The sequence below is a fragment of the Nelumbo lutea genome, chromosome 2 (assembly GCF_056320005.1).
Source record: "Nelumbo lutea isolate HS-2025 chromosome 2, American lotus-T2T, whole genome shotgun sequence".
Classification (NCBI taxonomy): domain Eukaryota; kingdom Viridiplantae; phylum Streptophyta; class Magnoliopsida; order Proteales; family Nelumbonaceae; genus Nelumbo; species Nelumbo lutea.
In genome coordinates this window covers 7,691,171-7,714,684 of record NC_142685.1, presented here as the reverse complement: position 1 = coordinate 7,714,684, position 23,514 = coordinate 7,691,171, and the positions used below count along the sequence as shown (strand labels likewise).

Sequence of the window (23,514 nt, the reverse complement as noted above, 5' to 3'; positions counted from 1 at the left end):
CACGCGGTATTTTGGAGTAACCGGACGAGCTAACGGACGTCCGTTAGCTCCGCACGAACTCAAAGCGAAAAGCGTGTGAGAGAACACGTGGCGAAGGCTTATTGCGTTGCACGTTTTTGGGGCGCCATTTGGTGGGGCGCAGCTTTGTTACACACTTTTGTATCCACTACAAGTAAGGTATTATTACAATTAAAAAAGAGGAAGAAAAATAAAATATTCTACCGCTAAAACCGTAAAAGGTTTCCTGTTTGGTTACTCAACGTTTCCAGCTTTTTCCCAAACAAAAGGCAAACCCCCCAAAAAACCCCAAACCCCTAGGCGCAGGCGGACAAGAAAAATGCTGCTACAATGTCGCCACATTCGCGTGAGCAAAGTGCAATTGTCCACGTGTCAAAAAATGGGTTCCCAAAAATCACAGTTACTGAAAAATAGCAGTACAAACTACAAAACCCGCGTTAGGAAGGATTTCTGGTACGGTGGCGGGCGGAGGAAGTGCACGGTGTGCACCGAAGGTTTATTATTGGTGGTTTTATTAATTAAATTAATATTTTGGTTGTTATAAATATACAACCTTCTGTTTTTCTTTGCTTTGCCTTTTATCGGTATTCGGTACTGTTGCGGGCGTCAAACCAATCTCTCCTCCGTTTCTTTGGTAATCAATTTATCCAATTTCCATTCGATTTCATTCTCTTTCTTCTGGTGCCTTTTTCTCTCGATCGTTTCCAGCCGTCCGATTGATCGACCGGCCGGCGCTAACGTGTAATTTACATTAAAGGTATGCGTTTCCGGCGAAACTTTTTTTCCTATTGGCCGTTGATCACTGTAACGTACATGGTTTATGCTTTACTTGTCATGGATCGTTAGAATTTATGTATATTCTGTTATTGGAATTATTACTCTAATTTCCATTGTTCTGTAAATTTTTAGTATTTCTACAATTTTCGTTGTTTTTTGTATGCGATCGGCGGCTTTTGATGTCTGTAGAACGAAAGTCTCTTGCATAGTCACGCAGTTTGGTTTCTGGAAGTTATTTTCATCCTCAGGCCTGGAGGAGTTTACCTTTTTGGTTGATTATCAAGGGATTTATCTGGCCGTATTATTTTTTTCCAAGTATCAATTTAAAAGTTCTCAATCTCGGTTTCTGGGTGGGGAATTTACCCAATGATTGAACACGATGAACGTTTTGTAGATGATTTCCAAAGTTTCAAAATACGCAAAAGAAGAAAGAATCCGGAAGCTTGGTTGCTATTGTTTTCTTTCACAATTTAGACTGGTCGAGTTTTGCATGGTCTTAAACGTTATCCACCAAAGGTCCTGTTTTCTCTTTCAGCATCGTCCTTCTCGTTATAAGACACTTAACGTAATGTGTATTTAGAATGGAAATTGAAGTACGGATTGCCCTTTGAAGATCACATAATTACAAAAAGAACAGTGTTTCTTGGGTTGGGTGGGGCTGGGGTATTAGCTAAATTCATATGGATCATATCCGATTCTTTGATAATTATATAATTTCTTCTCAGCTCAGTTGCTCGATGTTGTCTTCCAATCTCTTGCTTTAAATCTTGCTACCCGTCCAGTACTTCCATATATCTATCTTGTTTTTTTTGTGTGATATTCAGTGCTTCTATTGTTTGACACTTGCACACATACAAAAAGGGGAAGAACCGAAAGTATAAAGAAGAAATGATCTGATTAATCTCTTAGAGAATGAGAGGGAGGACATGCGCAAATTTGATTTCTAATGTCAACCAGTGTCAAAACTAAAACAACTTACTCTGTTTCTATTCTAAAATTATACTATTAGACTGATCTGTCTTGTCTTTATTCTACTCCTGATCCATTTCTGAAAATAACTTATAAAAGGTATGGGAACATAGTGATGGATACAGTTCAAGTCTGAGAGTTTGATAGGGTTCATGTGGTCTAAGCACAGTACTTTTTGGATGCCATCTTTTGCATTCTTTCAGGTACTCTGTATTTTTGTGGAAAAACAAACAATTTCACCATAAATTTCTCAGTTTGTCAATTGGTAGACAGGTTTGTTCTAATGACATGTTCTTAAACTCTTTATTTTGCTGTGTTAAGTTTATGGCAACAATGGTTTATATATTGCTTGGGCACAGCCTTCTTTTAGCTTATTTGTTCTGCATGATGTATAAACAACGATGACTATGGTGATTTGGAAGTGCTTAGTTGTAGACTGGAATAATGCCTGTTTGTGCAGGTAAAGAAGGATTGGTTTAACATTGAACCTCTTCTCTTTTTTCTCTGTTTCCATCTATCTCCTCAATCCTGCCTTCTCTGCCATCCCTCTCCCCAAAGAAAAAAAATGGCATACTCTTCTCATGGTCAGAATATCCAGAATTGTTTTGTTGTTTTAAAGAATACTCTCTTGGAATTTATTTATTAGTAGCCTGATTGGATGTAGAGTTTCCCTATCAGCTTGAATTTTATTAGCTTTATCTTCACTAGCTACCCCAAATCTAATCCTTTCTATTTGCAATATATTTTACCTTCTGTTCTGGAACAGATGAAGGCTCAATTCTATTGGCATGAACCTATTCTGACTCCCAAATGTTTGTTTCATCTTAAATGGGAGATACTTTATGACCTATCAATAGGTTATTCTTTATTTAAAGAATAGCTTGGTTGATTGCTCTCTTATTTGCATCCCAGCTGAGGTTAAAATAGGGTTCAGGCACTTTGCTGACGACCTCCATCAAATGACAATAATTATTTGCTTGCCTATGATCCTCATCTTCTCATATATTTTTTTTTGGTGATGAGGATTCTCAAAACTGTACTTGGCTAGGAGAATGTGAACAATAGAGATCATTCAAGTTGCCATTACAGTTCACTGAATGATCTCATTTTACCTTGTTCACATGGACTGTTATTCCTGCCATATGGTACTGCTCAACAGAGGTATTGCTAAGTTGTGGATCTTCTTAATTGACATTTCATCTGCACATCATTGTGAAGAGTATGTTTGCAATGATGCAAGATATTAGTATGCTGGTAATACCAAGGAGCCTATGTAACATTTTTGGATCTTTTCTATGGTATGCCATGAGGTCAACTACTTATTTATCTAAGCCCTAGCATGAAATTATTTGTGGTTAGTGGTGGTTTTTTTTTTTTTTTTTTTAATTTGGGCTGACAGTTGCAGGGAATCCTCTGGTTTTTCCAATTTCATGTTGTTGTACAAGTGTCTTCTGATACAAATATGTATTACAGAGCTCAGTTGCCAGCATGGACCCCAGAAATGCTAGAGTTGCTCATAAAAGGATATGATTTTTAAAGTCCTATCTCCCCACCCGAAAAAAAAAAGAAAGAAAAGAAAGAGAGAAGTAAATAGATAAAAAAGGTATAAAGATGTTGTCTGATCTTCTGGATGGTGAATTGATGGGTGCCTGATTTCTCATGTAACTATTATGTGTGCCATTGTTGGATTCAGAATGAGCAAGTTGGGTGTACATGGTCTATTCAACTGAAACACCTTATTCTCATTTGGTTGGATTAAATGATTGTAAGTTCTAGGTAATTTTTTGGAGGAATTTGGTTTTAGAAAAATGTCCAAGTTGGAGCAGGTTTATAAACAATATCATCTTCACATTGCGGTTGTTTGACTTACGGTATATAGACATACTTTGTAGAGTGTGCTGATGAGACTTTTGATGGATTAATTAAAGAGACTGCCCGCTTGTGCAGGAAATCACACTTATATCTTTTGAGCAAAGAAAAGAGAAAAATTTGAGTTGGTAGCCTTCTGGGAATTTATCTTCTTGTAGCTAGGATCTCATATTTGGTGCTAAAATATTTATCTGCTCATAATTGCAAATTTATTTATTTATTTTTTTTGCCTTGTATGACTTACATGAAAAACAGGTCTTCCAGACATCTACAAGTAGAACTCATTCCAAGGCAAGTAATTTTGGTAAATAGACAGAACCATCCTCAACGGATTAATGTAGGCTTGCTATTTAGTCGTAACTTGTATAGCTATCTAACTCTTTGTAATCTTTGATAAGATATTGGTAATAAGATCTACACCATCTGGGTTAAGGTTAGCATCACTGAGCTCATCTTGCATAGTTTTGAGTGTAAGACCTTTAGATTTGGGTTTATATTTTAATTTTTATTGGCCAAAAATTGGCAAATCTACTATATAATCTTCCATCCTTCCTTTCTTCCCCCTCTCTGTTCCCTTTTTAATGGATTTAAGTTTTACAAAGATGAATGGTGAATATCTTCATAATAATTAAGTGTTCCATTAGTCCTCTTTTACCAGTTATTATTTGCGGTTATTTGAATGAGTAAGCTGCAGGATTTTATTGATGCCTAGCATCATCATAATAGCACATTGATGGCTTATTAACACTTGAGAATGTGGAGGAATTTTGGTGAACAACTGTTGTTTTCTGGCTTGTAGCCATTGCCTTGTTTTTTTTTGTAAGTTTTGATTTCAGTTGGCTTTTATCTTGATTGTCACTGATCATTTAAAGATCATCCCTTCTAGGCTGCACAGGAAATCAAAATGAGATAAGTAAAAAAAGCTAACGCAATTGCACGAGGTTGGAAGGAGATGAGTGAAAGTGGAGTAGGAGCATAATCACCCTTTCATGTTCACTTCGCTGACTCAATCTTGTTTTTCTAAATATTCGCAAAACGACAAATATAATGGAACATTGTTGAAGAATTTGGATCCTTGGGGGATGAGAACGTAGTTGGTTCTTCCAGCACAATACCTTGAGTTCAAGTGAAGGTGGTCAATGGATGGTCATGTTTTGCGGTGGCCATACTCATTCTGTTTCTTTTCTTTTCTTTTTTTAATTGATAATGGTGGCCCTACTTGTTAGTATGTAGGAATGTTCTATTGTTCTTTCGTACTTAAAGTGCGAATGGAATGGAAGAAGATTCATTGCCCAAACTTGTGTACATAGATACTACATACAGGGATTTTTCTTCCCTAGCCTTTTTGTACAATATTTATTTGTTTTAAATAAAGTCTCATAATGAAGATGAAGAAGTAAACAAGAACATACAACTTGCATATATTTCTTATATATTTTGAGTAGCACTTATGATATCTTCATGAACTTATTGACAAGTACTATGATATCTCCATAAGCAAATGAACTTTCTGGGCAGTCATTTCCAGTTATGCAAGTAGGAACAGACAACTAGTGGGGAATGATGTTCCACATTAATTGTTATCTTAATTTCAGTAAGAGGAACATATCTGTATCAAGTCAAAGTTCGTCCTTGCAAAACTATTTTATTCAGTACATAATAGCTATAGTTTTTCATTTACTACCATATTCCAATTAACCTATAATGTTCTTTGACTTGAAGACTTAAAATACCAAAGTTAAATAAATTAATCTAAAGTTAGGAACTGTCTTAATGGCAAATTTTATCAGATGAAAGCCTGCCATGTTATACAATAACACTAGTCAACGTAGATGCTAAATGATGTTGTAGTAACAGAAACAGAATACCATGAAATTTACCTGGTAATCTTTATTCCTATATCTATGTCTTGAATCCTGGTTCAGTTGAAAGATCCTTGTAGAATTAGAGATGGTACTTAACTGAAACAACAGAAACCCTGCCACTAAATGAAGAACCATTGACGTGTGTTAAAGAGCATAATATATTAAATGGAGCTTTTAACATGGCCAAATATCGCATGCCAAACATGGCATGTTCCTTATCAAGAAAACAAAGAGTAGTACAAGATGCAAAATGAGAGAAACGGGACAACATTAGAAGAGCATGATCTTATCATTTGTACAAAACAATCCTATAAACTTCTTGGTTGCTAATAGATCCAACTAAAGTTGCCAAACTAGGCATGAAAGGAAACATGGTTTTAAAGGGGAAGGTTCTCTGAAAGGAGTCCAATGTTACAGTTGCTTTCAACCACAGTGCTTTCTGCAAGTACTAATGCTTTGGGCTTGTAAAAACAGCAAATTCCAATTGAACCTTAAAAGTACATGGGGATTGTTTTCTTTGTGCCTGGAACAAGCTGTTGATTCCAAAGGACCAGGTTGACTGTCGTGGATTCATGGATGAAAAACTTGATTATGTCTTTGCTCAGAGGGGTCTGCTTTACTTGGAAGTCATGGAAGTGGGTAACTCATGCTGCCACTCTTTTATCTATATCAGGAAATTATTACTACCTGCACTTTTGAAGTCCTTACAATCCACACCGGGAGCAAATAAGATGATAGGAAGGAATATATTAACTTTTTCTTTAGTATCCTTTTATTACTTTTCTCCTAAATTTCTGTTGTTAGTGAGATGCACAATCCTAAAGTATTTTAAGGGACAACTACAAACAGTTTGGCAAGCTTAAAATTAAAAGCTAAACCTTTATCTGCACATCATAGAGTATGAGAATGTCAAGCTTTATCTTCTTGTATATTTTTAGAATTGGAAGGATTTGTTTTCCTTAAGGGTCATAGTTGTACGGATGATCCAAGTGGCAATGCCATTAGAAAGGGATACACTTATTTCCACAGTTAGATCTGCATTGAGGATTTTAGAGCCAATTGAACTTATCCCATGACCATTTATCCTTTTTGTTTTTAGTTTATGAAGAGAGGTGGAAAGTTACTGAGTAGTAAGAGGTTTTTGTTAGAGGTCATGTTGAGCTTTAAAGGAATTTTGGGTTATAAGGTGGAGGGTGGAGGTTTCCCAATCAAGTATTTGGCAATGCCTTTGTGTTCATGCTAGGGGCCACTTGAGCAACTGGACTGGAACTTTATTTAGGCAGGAGGTGGTGAAAGAAGGGGGCACCTATTCAACATACAGTCCATTTACCTTGCCAAATATGCTCCAGCGCCAAGGCATATGCACCAATATCATACCATACACTATCAATGTGTAATTGTGGGTTTAACAGTACTTGAACTTAGCACAGCACAGTCAGATTATCTAGATTGAAATTTAATTAGACAAAGAGGATAAAAAACACCTATCTTTATTACAGGGAAAGGTTCAATCAGAGTTAAAGCATCTTACGTGTTAACAGCCATTTGTTTGTCTTGTCACATCTTTTCCTCAAAGGAGTTCCTTGAAGAATCCAAGAAGTTAATTGTTTTGTCATTGATTTCCTTACCCTTCCTAGGTTTAGGTGGGTTAGAATATGCAGGTTCAGGGATGATGATGATGGTGATGATAATAGCTTTCCTGCTTCATGTGTTTCCTCTCTGAAGTGTTTTACCAAAGTTCTTATAGAAGCTTTATAATGGGCGTATTTGCTTGGAAGGTAAGTAGTATTGGTATGGTGCTCTTCCCCCCCCCCCTCTCTCTCTCTCTCTCTCTGTATTCTGTCTATTGGTCAGTTGTTTGTTCAGTTGTTTGTTCTATCTATTTTTTCTGTTGGTCCTTTTATACCTTTGGAAAGCTTTTCTCAAAAATTTGTGCATTGAAAGCACCAGCTTTTTTGGGAATACTGTGGTTCATTAAGTTGTCTAAACCATTTTGCTTGCCACTAAGTTTTCCTTAGTAACTTTATAAGGACCTAACCATCTTTCTTTGAAGCCTATCTTAGCTTTTCATATAGGACAAATGTTTGGTTAATTAGTTTTCATTATTCTCACTGTTAACAGGAACTTTTCTTTGGCTACAGTTAGTTACTTGCCCATCTACAGGATAGCCAAATTTGGTAGATGACTTGTTTAACCTTTCACCGCTACAGCCTTCGACTGAATCATGGATGGTGTTGCAAGCACCTCAATTTGGCAATGGAATGAAGGATCTCCATTCCTGAAAGTCCTTTTTATCCATCGAGATGAATTATTTGTGCACAGCTGCAATTTGAAGGCTCTAACCTTTGTATTGGGATGCAGACTGTAGAAATTTCAGGAGACTGCATTACATGATTTCCTGATTCATCTTATCTCTCTCCCTGTTCTATGAAATTCATTATTACAAATCAGAACACAGCCATGCTACTCCAATGAATTGAGGCTGTGTTGAGACTGGGATTTTAATTTTGTGCCTCTCCAGTATTTTCTGAGGATGGTAGGGTCCTTAGAACTAGTGTTTATAGATTCAGGGAGTTGAATATTGAACATGCAAAGAGCATTTGTGGCATCAAAGGTCCAGGCATACCCATGATTTCCCATTGTTGTGGTCATGCTGCTTTAATGTGATGGATCACCTTATTTGCTGCAAATTTTCATTTGAGAACCTGCGTTTTCATTTACAGTGTGGTGGGTCGACTACTTGAATGAAAGCATTTCCATGCTTTCAGACATTTCTGCTAAGGCTTATATTGCTTTCTTGGCATTGGGAGTTCTCTCAACTTTAGCTGAAGTAAGTGGCAAAAATAGAGGGGCAGGACAGTAAATGAGCCCACTGTATAAGATGTATGTTTTGTGGGATGAGCTCTTGTGCTAACTTGCTCTCTGGTTCTCCTTCAGGAGGGCTATTCCCTAATGAAAACTGAAATTCTGGACATTCATGATCATGCCTGTAGTTCATAATGCATAGTAGACAAGGTGATGCTTGAAAGCAGATTATGCTTTTCAGATAATATGGATAAAGCATGGGTTTCAGAAAGCACTAATTTGGATTTAGTGCATGTTGTATATTGCCAATGAGAGAAGAGTGTGATTAATTGGCAAGGTGGAGATAACTCATTTCGGAGAATGCTACTGAAGATCATAATAGGGAGAGGAAAAGATGGATGTTACATGATTGTTGGGACTGATATCTGCTACAAAGAACGACTGTAACTAAGAAGATGGTGGAGAATTAGTGTCTTTGGATCAAGGCTTTTATTGCTGATCAATATATGAATATTGATTACCATAACTTATATGTTGAACAGTGGATTCATTGGCTAGCATCAGAACCCTAAGCTGAGACTTGGGGGGATAAAAATATTCACTGGAAGATGAAATCAGGAGAGAGTATTGACAACTTCTCTATTGGGCTGTTTCATGAACACTATATGCCTTTAAAGCTTCATTGTGCTGCTCAAGTTTTCACATCTGATCCCTCTATTAGTGTTTCAAGAACGTCCCTGGACTTTGCCATTATGGTCAATGTCAAACAATTCCATGAAGCTTCTAACAGGAAGCTAATCATCTTTTTGGTTGTTAGCCATGAACACCCTCCTTTATTATGAGGGACCTTCCTCAAATTGTAAGCATCTGTATGATTATTCTGGGTAGGGTACTTCAAGCACTGTATATGAGTTACACTTGTACACGTTTTGGCTTTGATATATGGGTTATCTTTAAAGGACCTGTGTCTAGAGATACAATCTTTATCTGTTGACAAGACTCTTGGTAGTTATTTTTTTCTTAATATGATCTTTTCATGGTAAACAGGTGTTTTGGTTATCCACAAATGGATGTCATTATGAAGTCAGTTATTTTATGGACATACATAATATTTCCTTTCAGTGTAATATATGCAATTGATACTTGTATCAAGATTCCCAGTTACCATTGTGTCCATCCCTAATTAGACTATTTGACAAGGCATTAGCTATGTGGCGTGACTTGTTTGATGTTTATCTTAATTATTTATCCTAATTTGTTGCAATGACAGAGGGTGCTGATTCATATCAGCATGCTCTTCTTTTGAAGTACTAGAGCTTAATAGTGCCATCCTTACAGCCCCAGTTTTAGTCATTTTGTTTTTTTCGTATGTTAATTGTAAGGTTAAGATTACTAGCTTATTTACCAAGGGTACTGTCATGCAGTGCATTAACAAAATAACTAACCACTTTGGTTCAAATTTTCAAGAGAGAAAATTTAAAGGCTGCAACCCTGAAGCCCAGCCAATGACATTTTTGGAATCATCATCACCTTCAACCAATAAAAGCCTAGCACATATAGCTTTTTCAGCTCTTAAATCCAAAAGGAGAGCCCTGATTTCAGACTCTGATTTCAGTCTCACCAATAGACCCACAGTAAACCCAAAGAATGCCACCATTAGCTTCTGAGACAAGGCCTCCAGTCCCAGAAGCCCCATGACTACCTACTCTGACTTTGCAACTTCCATCAAATTTCAAAGAGAAGAGGAAGGGGGAGGGGGGGGGTTGATTCTGGGCAGAGAGGTGGGTGCTGTGTTCCAGAAGAGAGAAGAACTTTACCAAAGTTTCTGTTCAACTAATCAAAAGATGTGCCTCTGAACTGATTGCAGTAAGAAGCCAAGAACACACGGTATGCAGGACATGGTTTTTTAAGGCTTCCCACGGGGAGTACTTATTTTCAAAAATTCCTTTTTATCACTCTTCCCATAAGCACCACAGATCAGCATGCAAAATAGAGCTCCAAAAAAGATTATCTTTGCTTCCCAACTTACATTTTGGCCAATGCGAAAAATGATCAGTTACCTTAGTTGGGGGAACCCAATAAGGTATATATTTCTTGAGTCAAATGATGGATGTAGATATGCGAATGCCTATTAAGATATAGGATCAAGGGAACATTGAAAGTTGGCTTCACAAACGTTTAAAGCACTTATCATCATTGTTATCTCATCCAAAGGCTGTGATTCATTATCCCATTTTTTCCAGCTTAACGTGTGCTTTGTTTGCAAAGCAAAGACTATGAACTAAATTTTAGTATCATTCTTTTCTTGCATAATTGTAGTCTATATCAGTTTATGAGATTGCATCTATATCTCAAATTTAGAACATATCTTCTTTTTAATCAACTAGACAGCCACCTAGGCACTGTCTAGTCATTGCATTGACTAGAGAGGCCAAAACAATGCAGTCTATTGCTTCACCACAGTGATCACACTGGGTATTATGACCCAAGAAAAAAAAAGATACACAGAGTATTTGGTAACTGCAAGTTAACATGTTCATTAAGTTAATACAGGGTATAGTTGCTGGTTACCCATATCCTCTGCAACTACATTGGATAGGCATGCTACTTTAAACATGATTAGTGATGAGTTTGATCCAATTTTCTCATCCTACAATAAGTACCTCCATTCCTATAAAGTATGGTTATGGAAATCAGCATTGTTCTTTTATTGATTGGTAAGATTCAAGTTTTATTAATCAAGTGGTCCAACCACAGTAACCTAATGGTGCCCCACCAAGCCTTAGGGAAAAGGCCCCAAACCACAGTAGCCACACAGAACTGACCACAATTGATCCAACCAAACCCAAGAGTGTTGCAGGATACCAGCGGATGTGATGCAGTGAAGCTTTCTCTATTTGGGTCACTGACATAGACTGTTTTAAGTGTAAATATTTTTCTGACTATGCAATGAATTTGGTTGATTATTTGGGTTTTAAAATCAGATAGCTGTCTGGTGGACTTTTCTGATTATAGTGGAGATGGACCTAATATTTACTTAAAAATGTGACAGGAATAATATATATCTGGTTAATGCAACAATAGATTAATAGCAGTTTGGAGAAAAGTTTCTTGTGTACGAAATCTTTCATGTTTTCAAGTATTTATTTAAGTTTCATTGTACTTTTTCCCTTCTGTGCAGGTTCTCTTTTGCTCTTTTGACTTCAGAGCTGATCCGTAAAGAAACATTGTTATGGGGCATAGACACATATATGGTACATCGCAAACTTTTGAGATGGACCACGACCAGAACTGGAATCATATGCACATTGAACAACCTTATATCCACCTGGGTACCATAGCTTTAAATCCTTGTTATGTGCATTCAATTATTAATCTTCCTGTAGTTGGGTTTGTAAGACAAAATCTATGGACTACACTTAAGATGCTTACATCTATAAGGGAATATTCAGAATATGTGGTACATGTGGGACTTGGAACCTGCCTTTGATGGTTCACCTGGGAGATTAAAACCCACGCGCATTACATTTAATAACCATCTCCTACACTTGGTCTGTAGATTTGCTTTGTCATGGTTAACATATTCTCAAGTCTGTATTGCAGGAAGGGCCAGTGCTTCAGAAAATGTATCTTATGCTTTTCCAGTGGAGAATTTGCCAACAGGAGTAGCAAATTTTGCATCTCATTTGAATTCATCTCTGAGATCAAACGAGCATTCTTCCTCAAGTCTCAGCATGGAAACACCACTTCATCGACCAGCTATTTCAGGCCCCTCTTATGATCCTTTCCCGCATACCTCAGTTGCTGGAAGTGTCTGTCCAATTCCACAGAATTATCCTCATCACGCATCTTCTTCTGGGTATTACAGGCATGCAACTCATGGAATAGAACCCAGTACTCTTATTCCTAATATGGGCAATGGAAGGGGGTCATGCAAAAGGAAAAGCCCAGCTATTTCTATAGCCTGTGATAGAGATGGTAGCAGACACTATGGTTCTGGAAGTTCCTCTGGTCTTTCTATTTCATCTGGCCTACAGCAAGAGAAGCCAAATTTACTTGCTCAACATTTACCCCAGGAACCTGTTGGCATAACCTCGTACAGAAGCAGCAATCTGTCAATTGCAAGTGAAGGCTCTCAAAGGAATGTGAGAAGCCGATCTGCACTTAACTTGGAAGCCAACATAGCGAGGACGCATTTATCAAGTAACACTTCTCACTATCCCCATTCTACAGCTTGTCTGGTAGACCATTCTGGGACGATGGACCTCACTGGTTTTAGCTCTAGTGCTGGTGCAACCAATTGGGAGTGGAACAACCTTCCTGTCTGTCCTACTGCTCATGGAAGGATTGTGTCTTCAGGTTAGTTAGAGAACGTATTTCCTTTTAGTATTCATATCTGTTTTGCGTTTCTGAGACTTTTTAATGAAATTTACAGATACCAGTGGCTTAGGTCATGGTGTGAACCAGTTCCTTGGAAGCCATACAACTAATGGTCCTATAGAGCTTGGTAGGTATCACCGCGATTCCATTTTGAGCCGAAATTCTGTTGTTCCTCCTCAAAGTCTTCATGGTACAATTACTCAAGCTGCAAGAGGTCGCAGAGGCTATTCTCAAAGGGCAATGCCTACTTACAGTGCTGGTTCAAGCTACCCACGCTTGGGATATGCCACAGCTTCAGAGGACAGTCTACAATTGACTCCAGAAACCTACAGCGCTAGACATTCAAGACTGCCATCTACCGTGGGTTGGCGTAACACTGATAGGAATGGGAGGTCAAGGATATCTCATGAGAGATTACGGTCACTTTCTGATGATGGTGATGCCCATGATAGAATGGTATCTGAGGTATGTGATAGAACTACTTTTGTGATGCATTGCTGATAAATTCTAGCTCAGACATTAAACCCCAGTATACCTTGCATGTATAGAGGCAGAAACCCTGCTTTTCATGGCCCCACTGTGGAAAATTCTCAGCCGTAATACAGACTTTAATGGGATGATCCATTTAGTAATTTTCTCTACTGTGATATTTTTAGGAGCAGCTACCTAATCTCTCTCTCTCTCTCTCTGATCTCACTGGTCCACAACTTTGTAGATGAAAATGACTTGTTCGACCCTTATAATGCTATCAGGCAATTAGAAGATTCTTGGTTCCATGTCAGTAATTGTTTAATCACTAGTGATTGTCATTTCTTGGCAGGGTCTTATGATGGTGGGTCGATCAACCTTGTATGGTTCCAGAAATTTGTTTGATCAGCATAGGGAGATGAGGTTGGACATAGACAATATGACTTACGAGGTTATTATAATTTTCTCCATCACATGTTTTGAACTAATTTGCCGGTTCATATAATTTAACTCATTTTAAAAAACTTTCGGCTTGGAGCAGGAACTACTTGCTTTAGGGGAGAGAATTGGGAATGTGAGCACAGGCTTGTCTCAAGACATGATTTCCAAGTGTTTGATAGAGATGATATATTGTTCTTCTGATGAGAACCAGGATGAAGGAACATGTGTAATCTGTCTGGTAAACTTGATTAAAATTTCAACCAGGACCACTAGAATCCTTTCTAATTCCAATTAGAATTTAGAAATCAGTTTGAATTGCTGATCGGATTTGTAACTTACCTATTCTGGATATTAATTTGACAGGAAGAGTATAAGAACAAGGAAGAGGTTGGAACACTGAAGAATTGCAGACATGATTACCATGTGAGCTGCATCAAGAAATGGTTGTCGATAAAGAATGTCTGTCCCATCTGTAAGGCACCTGCACTACCGGATAACTTGAAGGAGAAATGACTCATTTATCTGCATATCTGTTCAATTGTAAATATGTTTGGACTGAAAAAGAGTTTTCCAAGGGATAAAAAACATTCTTTTAGGCAAAATTTGTACAGGAGATTCTCAATTTCGATGAAAGATTATAAGTGCATTACCATGGTAGCCAGTTTTTTTATTTTTATTTTTTTTATTTTGTTGTCTATTTTCCTTTTCCATGAGTTTCCTCCCTCTCGGTTGTGTTGGTGGTCATGTATATAAACAAAAATACAGGTTGCTTTCTGGGAAGGATGATAACTTTTTAGGATATAATCTTTTTCTTGCCTTCACGAAATTTTGGAATGAGTGAGGAAAGATCTTGGATGGGATGTTGGGTAAAATCCTTAAACGTACGCCAAGGTTTCAGTTTCACTAATGACTCCCGATTTTTCTAAATCGACTTAAAACATGCTGTTTGCATGTGAAGTTACGTGATCCGTTTGAACCAATCTTCTCGAATACGTATAAATACAAATGTGTACAGTGCACAACCTTGTATATTGTTTTTATAGACTTGTACGTATACTCTTTTCAAAATAAGCTCTTAGAACATAATTTTTGTTTTAGTTTTAGAAACAAAAAATTCATATGACACCAAGAATATATTTTCTGTATTCTTGTTCTGACAACCAATTTGTTTTCAAATCATATGTTTTTTTTTTTTTTTTTTGTTTTTCAAAACCTGCAACAAAAAATATAATTGACATCAGAGAACAACTCCAAAATGTTCTCTGGACCTAAGGCTGCGTTGGGTTGGAGTGCAAATGCTGAACCGTTACAAATTTGTAATCTGGTTCAGATTTGCATCCGTTTGGTTAGGCTTCACAAAAGCATCGATTTTTTATGCAAAATTGTATGTAGGCTTGGGTTTGAATCGAAAACGGGAGAAAATACTGTTTTCTCAAAATGAAAGAAAAATTTTGCTCCTCTCGACCAACGAAATAGGTATTGTGGTTGTATCAATTTTGAGGGTTTTTCTCCAAAAACCTCGAAGAGAGAGTGACAGGAGAACGACGAACAGAGAGAGAGAGAGAGAGAGAGAGAGGAGAAGGAATGACTCTGGACTTCGAGCGGGAAAGGTAGCTCTGTTGATCTCCACGAATTTGTTCCCATTTTGATATTTTGTTTCTCATTTTTTTTTTTCCGTTTTCAGGTCATTACCTCATTAGAAGAGAGAGCTTCTCAAAATCCATTGTTTGCCTTCGTTTTTAGAGAGGTAATCTGATCTACCTTCATTTCTTGGTTGCATATTTGGATTGGTAGCTCATCTACCTTCGTTTTTAGAGATCTTCTCCATGAATCTGCTGAACAATGACTTCTCCAAATCCATTGTTCACATATTCCAATGCATAAGAATGGGTCTTTCATCATTGTTCTTAGTGGATCAACTAGTAATTCTAAGTGGCTCTGTTTATAACACATAAGAAAGCTAAAAGAAGGAAATTCATCCATGCAGATAAAATTGAGATCTTAATTAGTGGATAACCTTCAGTAGCTCTGTTGTCAGTCAAGGCGTATAACAGCAGGGAATTCCAGATTTCAAGATTAAAGCCTTGGGCAATCCATGAGAATCTAAGAGTTGAAATAATCAATACAATTGAATGGAGAAACTAGTAACAGTACACTTCCTAAACATTAATTCTCTTATCAACCAAGGCACAGTGGCTGCAACAATGAAAAGCTTCAATGATTAGTAATGTTATGCCTGACACTTTTATATATATTTCAAGTATTTGGACAATTTTTTTTCAGAACATTATGTCCGTAGTTCTGTACAGAATACACCCTTTCATGTCCTTTTTTAATTTTTTGACATTTTGTAGCTGACTCAGGTAAAACATCAATATCGTATCAGGTAATTTCTTTTTTTTTTTTCTTTTTTGGTAATATAATCAGCTAATTTCAAGTGAAAGAAAATTGGACAGTGTTTATCATATTGGACTTAAAGTGGATAAATATAGCAATTGATTACCCATTCCTCCAAACTTTTTTTTCTCTCTGTTGTTTCTTCATCCAAGTATCTCCTAGTCAAGTTTCTTTTCATATTCAATTGCTTGGATCTGAACAGTATGCTTCTTGCCTCTAAGATGTTGCCTGAAGCACAATTCATTCATGCATGGGACACTACACAACTTGCACCACAATATCTGGTCACCTTTCCCTCCACCACTCCCGACTTTCCTCCAACTCTTTTAGTTTGGCTTTATGTTTACTACCTTCAAAGTGCTGCTTGAGATTAAATGCACCTGAGAATTGCACCTAGCAGACCTTACAGAAAAGGTTGCTCGATTGATTTTGATAGGGTTTGTGATGGTCGAGGTTGTTGTGGTGGCAATCATTTAAGGTTACTGGATGGGTGGGCAGGTGGGTTTTCATGCGGTTGGCAACTAGAAGAGGGTTGAGGTTGTTGTGGTGGGAACATTGAAGATTATTAGATGGGTTGTTAATAGGTGAGTTTTGATGGGGTTGGCAACTATGAACCAGGTGTGGTAGTGGTGGCAAGGATTGGAGGTTGCTGGATGGTGCTTTCCTCTTCAATCCCACCGAGCTTGGAATTGAAGATATCCCCTAAAGTAAGAAGTAATGCATAAGAAAACAAAGGATTAAGAAGCACACCTATTTTGCTATTCAGCAATACACAAAATCATAACATTCATTCAACAAGAAAAAACATAAGAGAACAGGAAACACCATTCCATAAGACAACCATTTGCTATAATGTAGTATCTTGCCATCTTCTATGACATTACTTCATGCACAATTTTACATACATCAACATGTATATTTCTCCCAATACACATCATGGACCATCTAACTCTTGCCATTGTGTCTGTGTACCATAACCTTGAAGAAAAATGCTTTAAATATAAGCTAGCTACATATACTCGAAACTGCTAAAAACCCAATTTTATCCTGCTAAAAACCCTGGTACCCTTAACTGCAAATATTAAGATCACAAAAGTCGGACAGCAAACCTCAGAGAGAAGTATTGAATCTCTCCAGATGAATATTGGTAGGTATATATTTCAGAGGGAATCCATGCCAACAGAGCCACCTTAAGTTCTTGGGGAAATATTCATAGCTTCCCTTGAGATGTGTTTGGTTAAGCTGGAGCAATCTTAGATTATGCATTTTTTCAAATGCTTTAGTACTCAGAGGCTCATCTATTATCCTTGATAGAATGATGCCTTCAACTGCTTCAGTTCCCTGATAACAGAAAACATTAATTGGATTAGTGCAAATTAACGTCCATGCCAATTCAAAATATAATAACAATTAGAAGGTAGGGAGTAGGATAAATTTCAGGAATTGGAAGTTTGGAACATGAATTAATGTCCACTAGCTTTACTTCCTAGATCGAACAAGGAAAAGAAGATAAAGCATGTTCTGGGTCCTCTATACATGAGAGTTAAGAATGGTAGCTGACCCCAAGTAAACCAATGCTTGCTATATATCTGTGAACACCAATGCCTAAGCTTATAAATTACATGTGTCAGACAAATAAGTTAGCAGTCTATATTAATCATTTGATAAATATGAGATGAAAAGTTTACTAGTGAAATGATAAAGCTCCCACAAGAATCAACTTAAGATTGGAGATTGTAGAAATTGCCAATTATTTTAGAACCTCACTAAAAATAAAACACTTATCATTCCCTTGAAAACCTCCCTAAAAATAAAACTATAGAAACATTATGGGTGATTGCGGAAAGCACATAAAATATGACAAACTATCAAGCAAATTTCAGAACTTTTAGTTTGCTTAATCTTTCATTCATCTGTCTAGTAGGAGTTCCTCTTCATGAAGTTGATTCTTCTCTACCTGTAGTTAAAAGCAAAAGGTAAAAAGAAATGCATATATTAGCTGCAACAATTAGAAGGTATACAAAGACATTATTTAGCAGTTGGTGTACCTGTAGATTATTTACACATTGAATTCCTCATAGACTTGTTAGTGTATCTTTAAGAATCTGAAGTAATTAAAGATGCAGTGTGCATCTTGAATGGGAATATTGAACTAGGTTTATGTTCTAGGAAAATCGAAATAAAAACTATAAAAAATTAGCACCTAGACCTACTAATAAATAATAGATAATCTGAACCATAAGTTGGTTGTTCAACTTCAATGTTTATCACTTGTATCATTATTTTTTTTTAATTTTTCTCTAATTATGTTATATGTTCTATAAGATATCTGTCATGCAGTAGCTGCTTTTTAATTTTTTTTTCTTATGTTATATGTTATGTGTTCTATAATCTGCCCACAAAAGGACATGCACAAATAAAACTAAGACAACCTGTATGGACTATGAATCAAAACCAAAAACAAGAGGAGTGTATTGTTTAGAACTCAAACAGGTCAATGGTCTTTATGCTTTGTGAATTACACTTGTGTCATAGCCGTATGAAGCTAGAGTTAAAAGGGTTTTTGGGATACAATGTAAAAGGCTTTTGGCATACCTGGGGAGCCTCCTTTTCATAGCCTTGATTAGAATGCCTTGTTGTGACTGATTGGTTATTTGATTAATGATTTATTTCTATGATTCAGCTTGATGACTATAATCACCAAGGTCTCAATGTAATGAGTTTAGCCTAATATTCTTGTGTATAAATATGTGGATTTTAAATTCCTTTCTGCATAAACAAGAATTAAAATCACTATTCTTCCTTGCATGCTATGATTCTTTGCCTTTTTCTACTTCATATGGAGATGTAGGCGATGATTGGTTGAGTTCACATCCTCTGTACCCTTGGTACAGAGAATTTTCTGTATTGGACTAATAGCAACAGAGCTAAGGGGATCGGGGGTCAAACATTCACTAAAATAGACTAGCCCCATAGCACAGGGTACTAATATACAACTTACCCTTTTGTAGCCACCTCAAACTCTGGAAGAATGAGAACCTAATCCATGATCCTTTTCCCGCTAAGTAGAATGATATGGGTCGTTATGTATTGAATGGGGTTCTCCTGTCATTCTTCTCATAATAAAGCCCAAATTGGAAGGTGAAATTAGAAAAACATTTTTTTGTTTGATGTATATATATATATATATATATATATATATATATATTCTCCTGTCATTCTTCTCATAATAAAGCCCAAATTGGAAGGGGAAATTAGAAAAACATTTTTTTGTTTGATGTATATATATTTGTAATTGGTAACTAATAAAATGAGAGATGAAAATGATGCTTGTAGTAGACCTTTATCATTAATTTGTTGAATGTTGAGTTGAAGGCGCCTGAAGAAAGTACCATATTAGCTCATCATCTGTCAAATATGGAAAAGAGCAACCTTCTGTGTTGAGCTGAATTAGGAAGTGATTGCTTCGGAGCGTTTGTGATTTCCATGGCCTCTAATGTATGTGTTAACCATAGGTGTTAAATTTTTGGTTTTGTGGCTGGGAGAAAACTAATAGCTACATGTAACAAGGATTTCTTCAATAAGCCGTTTAGTTCAGCCAGTTCAGCTCTGCCCAGCTTTTATTTTTTATAATTTGTTAATGAATCTGTTATTTTTTATGATTTGTTAATGAATCTGTTATTTTTTATATTTGTTTAACGGCAGGAGTAGTTGAAACACCACTGGGTAGCAAGACAGTTGTATTTGCACTGATGTGCCAAACATCCACAAAAATCATATTCTTATTTGCATCTTTGAAAACAAATGAGCTGAGTTCAAAGTGGGTGTGTAAATCTTGAACCACTTTGCACTCATATGAACCAAACATTTTTGTTTTGCATTCTACAGATTTATATTTGAACTCCTTCCAAATGCAGCCTAAACGGCAAAATCTAGTATGCAAAATACACAAATCTATCTCCTTTTTCCTTGGGACCAACTCGAGTCTAGATTTGCTGGAAAGACGATTGTAACAAACAACAATGGGCATATTCATAGATTTGTGTAACTTGCCCTCTACACTTGAAAGGCCTTAAAATTGAAAGAGAAATGCATCTTGCTACCGTGTCAAGTCCTGGGCCATAGAAGTTCAGAATATTTGTTAAAAAGGAATTTGCGAAGCACCCCTGTTGATCACAGAAGGATCAACTTTTTTCAAGAATGGTTTCTGAATAGGCCAAGCAAAGCATAGCATAGCAGCCATTGCGAATCCAGAATGCTGAAAAAACCAGACCCTTTTCACAGGGATATGAGGATGCTGTCACTAGGAACTTTTTATTTTTTATTTTTTATTTATTTTTATTAATTAGTTATTTCTTTGGGTAAATTACAAAGACCCCCTTTTACGGGTCTGTGACAAAGATCCCCTGTACTTTGTTTTGGACAATGATCTCCACTGTACTATGACCGTGAGACAAAGACTCATTTCCATTAGATTTCCATTGACATCTGTCATTGCATTATTCATACTACCCTTGTAATAACTATTCAGATAAGTGGGAGAAAATACTGTTCATCTTCCTTGACTTCAGATACACGAACAACAGTGGCAATAATCCTTTCTACCTCAGATTCCTTCACATTTCTCTCTCTCTCCCGCTTTCCTCTGTTTTCTGTTCCTCTTGACATAGCTGCCACAACTCATTGCAGCGGCTAATTTGTTGTTGAGGAGCAGATTCCAATTCTCTCATTATATTGGATAAAAAGTGGTAATATTGAGGGAGAAATTCTGAGAAAAAAACTGCTAATCCATCGGATGCTGCTTGAGTGCTACCATAGACAAGCTCGAAGGAAAGTGATCGGATAAGCATGTTGCTCGGGCAGCCGTCGGTTAACTTCAATCAGTATGGAGGTTATGTCACGGTGGATGGATCTGCTGGTTGGGCTCTTTTCTACTACTTTGTTGAAGCTCCGGATGCCATGTCCAGACCTCTTGTTCTTTGGCTCAATGGAGGGGTTTTTGATATCAACTTTTTAATGAGTTTAATTTTCTGGGCTCATGCTATAAACATTTCTTTTCTACTACTTCATTGTTTTAACCATTTTCAAGGTCCTGGGTGTTCTTCACTTGGAGATGGGGCAATGACGGAGCTTGGCCCGTTCAGAGTGCAAAGCGATGGCAGAACACTTTATTGAAACCCGTACGCATGGAATCAAAGTTGTTGAATAATTCAGTTGATCATTTTTCTCTTTTGGTCTCTCTTCCTTTTGGAGATTCTAACCTGATCTTAGTTAGTTTCCCATTTCTGTTAACTAATCTTATTCTTGTTGTGGTTGAGTGGCCAATGTTTTGTTCCTGGAGTCTCTTACTGGTGTGCATTTTTCCTACTCCAACACAAGTTCCAATTACAGTACAAGAGGAGATCAAAGTACAGCTGAGGATAATTGTGTTTCTGGTAAATTGGCTAGAGAAATTCCCCGAGTAGAGATTTCTATGTTGTTGGAGAGAGCTATGTTGGGCAATATGTGCCTCAGCTTGCCAATGCAATTCTTCAAAACAATAATGCAGGAATGAACAATATCAATCTTAGAGGGATCATGGTCTGAGTCTCTCACTTTCTCTTTCTCCTGGGTTAAAACGAGGATAGAAAATTGGTTTTATGGTATCTGTCTATCTGATCAATGGGTCATATTCTGTTTGCAGATTGGCAATCCATTGATCAATGGGGAAACCGACATGAGGGGCATATATGACTACCATTAGACACATGCTGTATTTCTGATCAGACCAATAACGCTATTAATAGTTACTGCTATGCCAGTTATCAGTCTGAATAGTGCAATTACGCCATGAATCAGGCTAATGCATCTGTCAATTCGATCGATATCTACATCTATGCCCCCAGAGGAAAACGGGAAAAAGAAAGGAGAAGGGGAAGAGAGATCGGAGGAGAGAAGGAAATGTGAAAAAATTTCAGATAGAAGAGACTATTGCTGCTACTGTTTGTGTATCGTGAAATGAGAAAGATGAACAGTGTTTTTTCTCCCACTTGTTCGAATAGCTAAAAAGTTAATAGGTCTCACAGTTATAATACACGGGGTCTTTGTCGCAAAACAAAATACAAGAAATCTGTCACATACCCATAGTACGGGGGGTCTTTATAATTTACCCTGTAAATTTTTTGTGATGGATCAGGGAAATTGATCGATTCAAATGCGTAATGCCATCTGCTGTACCGTATAGAACGAGCTACGAAGACCCAAGAATACGAATCCTTTTTGAGAATATAAAATCAAAGAACCCTAATTATCCAAATAAATATATGAATAAAAACACTCATTTTTAGCTTAGTTTCATACTGTCATCAATAAGATAATCAACAAATCAATATCAGTTCAAATTTCAGTTAGTAGTTCAAGACTCATCTTATGCAAATTCTCACAAACCTTTAGTTCATCATTGCTTAAATCAAGTTAGGACAATAGTTGGTAAACATGTATTCACAGTTTAGCCTTTAAGAATGAAAAATGCGCTTAACTTCATTCACAGTTTGTCTCTTGCCGCTCTTTCCTCATCTTTTTTTAATCATGTCATGTCGTTCGCACCTGCCACTTAACTAATATTTCCAATCAGAAATTTGAAATAAAAACAAATAATACACCTTATATGTATTGTGGTATCAGGTCCACCTAGCCATACTTATATTAGTGGTGTTTGGAACCATAGGCATAGGTGTTTTTTCAATAAATGCTGTCATATAGGCACCACTTCAGCATTTAACCTATTATGCTAATCCATACACAGACTCACAAAAGCTGACATTGATTTATATGCACGCTTAAGACTTGAGAAAGCTTCATTTTAACACTTCCCCAACGATTAGGCATTTATTGCTGTTATAATGATGTGGTGCTTGCTTAATGACACCTAATTGTCAATAAACGGTTTCACTATTACTTTTCTCAATTTTGCAAACAAATCAACAGTTAGCACATGACTCACAGCTCCTCCAGTTATCAAGCTCAACGGATCAAAGATAAGAACTAACGAACGTTATTCAAACCTCCACCCAACCCTAAAGTATCAACTAAATTAATCTTGTCTCTAACACCTTGAGCTTGCTTTCTTACTAATACTAGATATAAGGAAAAAAAAAGAAAAAAAGTTTCCTTTTCATCCTATCGGTGACAGATTTTGAAATAGATATGATGACTAAAAAAGTGCAAAGTAGGTCTTCATGGTGTGACCGCATAAGTAGCATAGTTTAGCAGTATTTCTGGACTTCAGCAAAAGAGTCAAGTTACCACACCCACAATTTGATGTCCTCGTCTCTAAAAGGAAACGGGAAACCACAAGGTTGGAATAACACGAAATACGAGTCCATAGAAAACAACTAGATCATGACATGGTTTTACAAGTTTGACTTCTTTCTCTTAGAAACCTCAGTGAATAAGATACTAAATACACCAATTAAACCATGCAAAAACTACCCTCCACATCAAAGAAGAGATGAAACGGACCAAATAAATGGCATGCAACAAGCAC

At 36.9% G+C, this 23,514-nt stretch overlaps 1 protein-coding gene and 1 long non-coding RNA gene across 19 annotated transcripts; both read left to right on the top strand.

The window, feature by feature from the left end:
- Positions 1 to 464: 464 nt before the first annotated feature.
- Positions 465 to 14,249, top strand: LOC148868370 (uncharacterized). 17 transcript variants are annotated; one of them, XM_088972752.1, is made up of 11 exons: positions 569 to 775; positions 1,968 to 2,037; positions 6,172 to 6,262; positions 7,136 to 7,276; positions 7,709 to 9,187; positions 11,485 to 11,635; positions 11,907 to 12,662; positions 12,739 to 13,148; positions 13,504 to 13,602; positions 13,693 to 13,830; positions 13,956 to 14,249. In XM_088972752.1, the coding sequence occupies exons 6-11, from the start codon at positions 11,536 to 11,538 to the stop codon at positions 14,103 to 14,105; spliced, it is 1,653 nt and encodes a 550-aa protein (XP_088828878.1). In that variant the 5' UTR covers positions 569 to 775; positions 1,968 to 2,037; positions 6,172 to 6,262; positions 7,136 to 7,276; positions 7,709 to 9,187; positions 11,485 to 11,535; the 3' UTR covers positions 14,106 to 14,249. The 17 variants fall into 17 exon arrangements, with proteins under 17 accessions (XP_088828891.1, XP_088828890.1, XP_088828884.1 ...); XM_088972751.1 differs by having other exon boundaries at positions 7,620 to 9,162; XM_088972762.1 differs by lacking the exons at positions 6,172 to 6,262; positions 7,136 to 7,276; positions 7,709 to 9,187 and adding exons at positions 3,712 to 3,761; positions 3,889 to 3,924.
- A 526-nt stretch (positions 14,250 to 14,775) lies between these two features.
- Positions 14,776 to 19,708, top strand: LOC148868369 (uncharacterized). Of its 2 annotated transcripts, none has more exons than XR_016107907.1 (3): positions 14,776 to 15,202; positions 15,277 to 15,339; positions 15,580 to 19,708. It is a non-coding gene; the product is annotated as an uncharacterized LOC148868369 (long non-coding RNA). The 2 variants fall into 2 exon arrangements; XR_016107908.1 differs by having other exon boundaries at positions 14,850 to 15,202; positions 19,365 to 19,708.
- The last annotated feature ends 3,806 nt before the right edge of the window (positions 19,709 to 23,514 follow it).